The following is a 7,584-nucleotide window of genomic DNA, read 5'->3' as shown; positions in this document are numbered from 1 at the left end:
CAATCTATACTGTTTAAAAACATCTGTCTGAATACTTCATTTTTTTTCTCTTTTAACCCCCTCTCAAATGCAAACCGGATAATTAACCTCTGTATGTAACTTTATGCTGTACTACTAATGCCCTTTATACTGAGTTAACAAACAAAACAGTCTTTACCTGATAGAAGAGTGTTCTACATGTCATCTTCTGTCTTGGTCCTGCCTCTGAAAAGTCTGACGGAAATCTTTGAACATTCCTGCCCTCCCTTGTTCCCCTCTCTTTCAAAGTGTCCCCTTATTGGTTAATTTGAACAGGCTATTCATTATTACAATTTTGCCCCATTGGTCTGATCCTCTCTCCCGCCTTTAATTTTGCTATTGTTTAAAACACCCTTCTTTCTAGCATACCCTTCCTCTAGCTTTCAGCTTGTAACATCCACACCCCGCCATCTGGCCCTCATGAGATAAAGGGTTTCTTATCAGCTCCTGGGCACTGTAAGCAGACATTGCTCCAAATACACATTTCTGCAAAAGAAAAAGATAGCTGCCACTTCCCAAAATTAAAAAATGTAAAATCCTGCCATGGCAGCAAGAAAAGCTTTTCCTCTTGATCCCGGCTTTAGTCTGAGTGTGGAAGAAGGCTCCCACCTTACTTAAAAATGCAAGTTTGTGCAACAAGAAGAACAAAGCGGAAAAGGTGGGATATAAATAAATATTTATTGTTATTATTATTATTATTATTATTATATAAAATACAGTCTGCAAAATGGAAATTCCAAAAAATGCAAAGCAGATTTTCTTTCAATAATGAAACATCCATGGGGCTTTGAAATCTGTTACTGGTGGTCAAGGGATTTTGTTTGACCACAGGGAGGGTTCGCACTTCACCCCAAAATGAATATCTCCATGAAAAAATGGACTCTCTGTTGGGTGGAACACACAGCTCAATTGAAAGTTCTTTAGTCATCAATCCTGGTTTCTTGAGAGAGCTCCCATTTTTCTTCCTCACTGGAACTGTTTGAAATTGTGCATTCAGTATCTCCCTTTTAAGGAACTTCCATCCATCCTGAACTCCCTTCTCTTTTAGTATTCCTGACAATGGGATCACCCCCAGTATTTCTCTAAGTTTACTGAAATCAGCTCTCCTAAAGTCTATAATGTGTGTCTGACTATGCCTGGCTTCTCCTTTCCACTGTATAACAAACTCCAGGAGAACATGGTCACTTCTACCTAATGATCCCACCATTTGCACCCCATTAAACAAGTCATCCTTGTTGGTTAGGATCAGATCTAAAATAGCTGACCCCCTTGTTGCCTCTTCCACTTTTTGGAAAATGAAATTTTCTGAATTTGAATTCCAGCAAATATTAGGATAGTTCAAGTCATAGAATCATAGAATCATAGAGTTGGAAGAGACCGCTAGGACCATCCAGTTCAACCCCCTGCCATGCAGGAAATCTAAATCAAAGCATCTTTGACAGATGGCCATCCAGCCTCTGTTTGAAGACCTCTAAGGAAGGAGACTCCACCACACTCCGAAGGAGTTTGTTCCACTGTTGAACAGCCCTTACTGTCAGGAAGTTCCTCCTAATGTTGAGGTGGAATCTCTTTTCCTGCAGCTTGCATCCATTGTTCTGTGTTGTAGTCTCTGGAGCAGCAGAAAACAAGCTTGCTCCCTCCTCAACATGATATCCCTTCAAATATTTAAACAGGGCTATCATGTCACCTCTTAACCTTCTCTTCTCCAGGCTAAACATCCCCAGCTCCCTAAGTCTTTCCTCATAGGACATGGTTTCCAGACCCTTCACCATTTTAGTCACCCTCCTTTGGACACGCTCTAGTTTCTCAATGTCCTTTTTGAATTGTGGTGCCCAGAACTGGACACAATATTCCAGGTGGGGCCTGATCAGTAGACACTATACTTCTATTGATGCAGTCTAGAATCACATTGGCCTCTTTCTGAGTGTGTAGTCATCTGTTCTAGAAAGGCGTCATCCAATTCCTCTGTCTGACTTGGGGGCTGTAGTAGACTCCCACCATAACGTCCTTGTTGTTTCCCTCCCCTTTAATTTTTATCCAGATGCTCTCCACCTGGCTTCCAGTATGGATGTACTGGATCTCTTCACTGGTGTAAATGTCCCTGACATATAAGGCTATTCCTCCTCTTTTCCTGTTTGGCCTATTTCTCTTAAAAGGTTATACCCCTCTATTTCTACATTCCAGTTCTGAGACTCATCCCACCAGGTTTCAGTGATGCCTATTATATCATATTTGCTTTGTTGTACTAGGAGTTCGAGTTCATCTTGCTTATTTCCCATGCTCCGTGAATTAGTGTAGAGACATCGCAGGCCATGGTTCCTCTTTACTTGCTGCCTGTGCAAGTTTTTTTCCTCCCACTGTTGGGTCCTTGAACTATTTGTCTTATTTCCTCTATGTCAGTGTAACTCTTTTCCCCAGCCCTTTTGACTTCCTTAATATTGTGTCCCTCCCCCACGAAACTCCGTTTAAAGCCCTCCTGATCAAATTCTTGAGACTGTTGGCAAAAACATTTCTTCCAACTGGCGTGAGATGCAACCTGTCCATTGCAAGAAGTCTCTCCTCATGGAATCGCAGGCCATGATCAAAGAATCCAAATCGTTCTCAGTGGCACCATCTGCAGAGCCAGTTGTTTACATCTGCTATTTTCCTCTCCCTTCCTGGACTATGTCCTTCAACTGGCAGAAGAGACGAGATGACAACTGGTGCATCCATTTCTTTCAGCTTCTTACCAAGAGCCTCGTAATCCCTTTTGATGTTTTGAAGGCTGTGTCTTGAACTGTCATTAGTTTCCACATGGACCAAAAGGAAGGGGTATTGGTTAGTAGGCTTGACCAGTCTTGTCAGCCTTCCTGTCGCATCACGGATCTTTGCCCCAGGGAGACAACATACCTCTCAAGACATCTTGTCAGGCCTACAAATCGCTGCTTCTGTACCCCTCAGCAAGGAGTCCCCCACTACGACCACACGCCTCCTCCAAGGCTTAGCAGCGACTGTTCCCTCTGGTGGAACTCTCAGGCTCCCCTGCTCTGTCCCTGAAGTCTATCCATGCTGCTCTTCCTCGTCCTCCTTGATAAGGGAAAGAGCTTCAAATTGATTATCTTGCTGCCCACCTAGTCTGTGCTCAAGCTGTCAGACCTCTCAGATGATTGTGAGAGGAAAGAATTGAAAAGAATCAAGGAGCTCTTCTCTGCTGAAAACAGCCCTCTGCAATTTTTGGTCTTTTCTGTCAGAGTGAGAAGAATTAACATCTTTGTTCCATATCATTTGAAATGACTCCAGATAGAGTGTGAAAACAATATCACACTACACTGCTATAGTGCTATTATTCCATTTTATCAGCTATGTCTGCCTCCTGTGGAATCCTGTAGTTTAGGTAGGGGCATTTTGAATTCTCAGCCAGAGAATTCTTAGGCCTCATTAAACTACAAACCCCAGAATTCCACAGGAGGCAGCCATAGCTGTTAAAAGTAGAAACTAGCATACTAATGGTGTAGTGTGATCTTGTCCGGAGTCTCTCTGTAGTGGCTGCAATTTATGATAGCAGTGTCCATCTTATTTTCCCTCTTCTCCTCTCCCCTTTTTCCTTCCTTTGTATTTTGCTTTCTTTTGAGGCGATTTGGAGGTGTTGTAATTTTGTATCAGTCTTCTTCCCTCATTTCATTTGCTATAAACAGCCTGACAGATCATGTTTCAAAGCATTCTCACAGTATAGGCTTCATTGGAAGGTAAATTACATTAAATATGTGTAGCTGAAAATTTCTTTTTTAAAAAGAACAAAAGCAAATACATGTAGCTCTCATCTGGATTTGTACCACTCCATCTAATTATGGGACATGTAGTTTCACCCCACCCAGCCATTTTTCATTTAGGGATTTGGGATCACTCTGCATGCAGAGCTACAAAAGAGAAGGAAAAAACTCAATGGGTGCCAAATGAAGGTCCCACCCCCAGTACATTTTATGTTCTAGCGTTGCTGCAATAGCTCTATAGAGTAGGAACTATAAAGTTATTTACACTAGCATTGTCCATTACTAGTTAACATGTACTCTCATAGACAGCCAGTTTTTCTTCAGCCACACCTGTGAACGTTGCATGTTTTAATTGGCTGATACATATTTGTAGTCATACCCCATGGCTATACCTTGTGCTTTGAATGTTCCCCTTTGTGGTTTCCAACTCCTGCTGACACTGACACAGTGAGCATTATCAAAATAAATGCTTCCTGAGCCAGATATCTAGATAATATTTGGTAGCATTCTCCAATCTTGACCATTTTTGAACTTGTTAAAATTCTGCACTTTCTTGTACATTTTTTGTACATTTGTCATTTACACATTCATGTTCGATCATCCTGTGTTATTATCTGTGTGAAAGGATAAAACTTAATAATTTTTTGTTGCTGAGAATTTAACACCATTTTTCTCATTTACTTCTTGATACATCATGGAAAAAAGGTAAGATTAAAATACTATTGTTCTGTAACATATATTAATATTAAGACATGAGGCAAGAGGAAATTATTTTGTGTGTTTGTTTCCATGATTAGATTATTTGGGGTTAGGAATAAATAACTTTTAAAAACTTGATTTCTACAGAAATCTAAGGTGTGATCACTTCAAATCAATCACAGTTATAAACTGGAAATAAAGCCAAAAGTGGTGGTGGTGAGGGGCAAGGGAATAAAAAGCCCTGCCTTACTGCAGCATTCAATATTAAAAGTATTGCTGAGATTTTTAAAATATCAGCATTGTTAGTAGCTCACATAGCCAAAGTATTTAAAACAAGTCAGCAGTGTTTGTTAGCTTTTTCTTTGTGTGTGCCCTTTTTGCATATACAACATGGGATAGAGGGTCGTGTTAACTTTTACGTAAAATGCGACATGTGGGTAAGGGCAGTGGAATTGCCCCTTCCCCACTGCATGATACTCTGCCATGTACAGTGCTTTTTCCAACTTGACTCAGGCACCAAAGGGAAGTAAGCTGTGCAGAAAATGGACTGAGAGGCAACAGAAGATGGCAAGGGAAGATGGCAGAGAGATCAGGATGCCTCCTGTATGCACAGAGCTTTTGCTCAGTCATATACTCTGAATTATCTTTAAAGTAGACGCACGCACAACACTAACTTTTCACAGTGCAGTGCACACAATATTCAGTGAGTGTCAAGTGCAATGTATGTGTGCTATGTAACACATTGAATGCTATCTGAAGGTCAGTAAAACTCCTTGGGACCATGTCTGGTTAGCAGTGGATCCCGTATTTTTCAGAATATATATTTCCTGTATGTTATCTTCCATGAGTAAGACCCAGGAATATTTTCTTTTGAAAAAAGATGCTGTGTACAAATATATAGGCACATCTACATATTTGGCCATGCATATACATGTGTATATCCCTGAAGGTTACTTGAATCATGATCATATGTTCTGTAATTTAATAGGAGGTCAGGCTATTTTCTAGCTAGCAAATCATCCATCCATGCATCTATCAGTTTAGTGCTATAAAAATCTTGTAGCTCTCCATAAGTCACAAAACATGAGATGCTCCAGGTCAGTTCATACACTATGCACTGTAGTCTATATAAATAACTGTATAAAATTATATAACATTGTAAAACTATATAATAATATATCTATATAACAACTGTATAACAGTAAATTGTAACTAGTGCTGTCATTATACTTTTACTGAAACCAATTCTAAAGGCTGGAAAACCCTGGAGTATGTTTTTATTGCCAAAGAGGGCTTCAAGAGCTGGGTGTAGCGATGAAAATTCAAATGCTACTTTATTTGATTTAGTCCTACATAATGACACTGTGAGCTAGTGTAGTTTAGTAGTTTGAGTGTGGGACTCTGACTCTGGAGACCAAGATTTGATTCCTACCTCAGCCATGAAATCCAATAGGTGATTACATGTTCTCAGCCTCCGGAGAAGGCAATAGCAAACTTCCTCTGAACAATTCTTTTCAAGAAAACCCCATGATAGTGTCAGCTTAGGGTTCCCATAAATCAGAAACAGCTTGAAGTCACACAACGACAACAACAAATGATACTTTACCTAATTTAGTCCGGCATAATAATTCTGTAGCCATAAATTATGAATGTGTTTGGCCCAACACCTTTTGCTGCAAAAGACAAAGGACTAGACCATGGTCCCTTCTAGTCCATCTACAGAATATGAGTGCCCTGGCAGATAAAACTTACTTTAATATTGCCAATAGGGTCCTTATGAGATCTGAGAGCAGCAGGCAACATTAGGGGATGCAGGTTAAATAGTGCAGTATTTTCAGCTCTGTCCTCCAAGATTTGACAGAAGCCAGATGATTCAGGAGAAATTGTGAGATATAGATTTTTCTAAGTACCAAAGTACCAAATCAAATTAATCAGGACAAAACAAGTGAAGCAGCAATTTCCAATTTATTAGTTACAATCTTGCAAAGAAGGGGTGTCTCAGGCAAGTAGGCACACCGTCTGAGGTTTTACACAGTATTTATAAGACATTTTCTGTTATAATATTTCTATCTCATTTTTTTATTGGCCAGATCTAGACATGTGATCAATTTTAAGACGACCTTCCCAAGTATGTAAAAACTCCACCCATAACATATCTCATCATACGTCTCATGACCATTTAAATTAGTCATTATAGATTCATAGGTGTGTTCTAATATTCATCACCCCCTATTACGCATGGTCAGTTAGAAATTTTTGTGAACTTTAAGTCACCCTTTTATAAAAAAAGTATTCTTGGCAATTAGTGAGAATACAACTCCCATATCTCTTGATTTATTTTTCCCTTGTAACATTGTCCTTGATTTACAGGTGCAGACAAAAGTTTTTTTTCCTTTGAAGCGTCTTTGTCTAATTTAACTGCTATATTTGTAATGCAAGTCTATTTCATTATTTATATATAATTTCATATTTATATGAATTTATATGAATTAAATATATATATATTTAACCAGAACACTTTGATCATCTTAATAGAGCCAAAAAAAATACTATTTAAAATAACTGTCCAGAATATTTTATAAGTTTAGCTTGTTTATTATCAAAGATATAAACCCCCTTTATTCTTGTAAAACAATATATTTAATAAATAACAGTGTTATAAAAAGATTATCTAAACTTTCTTTTATTAACCTATATATTTTTATAAAATTCCCTTTCATTTAAAGGCCTCAGCTGACCTTTACTCAGTCCTATTAGAACAGATATATTGATTATAATAGTATACATGTATATATGTGGTTCCATATTATCTATATATGTAATCTAATTATAGCATATGTTTATATAGTCTTATATGATTTCTACTTTATTCATATGTTACTTATTAAATCCTATGTGTTTGATTCAAATCCATTTCTCTCAGAAATATTTGTGGGGTTGTATGCTTTCCTCCAGCATTTGCTACTTTAGGTGCTTGCCTCACTTTGCCTATTGGTAGATTCAACTCTTGGAAAGATTCATTTCCAGAAACAAAGATCAGGAACTGCCTGTTTTGCTAGCTAGTGAATCAAAGAAATACAAGTCAACGTGGGCGTGGCAGAGGAGGCCCTGCAGCAGC

General features: G+C 38.6%; 1 protein-coding gene across 1 annotated transcript in view; it reads left to right on the top strand.

Moving 5' to 3' along the window:
• Positions 1-548: 548 nt before the first annotated feature.
• Positions 549-7,584, top strand: part of LOC121928736 (cytidine monophosphate-N-acetylneuraminic acid hydroxylase-like) — a 45,432-nt gene continuing 38,396 nt past the window's right edge. The window contains exon 1 of the mRNA XM_042463870.1: positions 549-676. Coding sequence (XP_042319804.1) covers positions 639-676 — 38 coding nt within the window. The 5' untranslated portion in view covers positions 549-638. The remainder of the gene's footprint in view (positions 677-7,584) is intronic.

Source organism: Sceloporus undulatus, chromosome 4, assembly GCF_019175285.1.
Source record: "Sceloporus undulatus isolate JIND9_A2432 ecotype Alabama chromosome 4, SceUnd_v1.1, whole genome shotgun sequence".
NCBI lineage: Eukaryota > Metazoa > Chordata > Lepidosauria > Squamata > Phrynosomatidae > Sceloporus > Sceloporus undulatus.
This window is presented reverse-complemented; position numbering and strand designations above follow the sequence as displayed.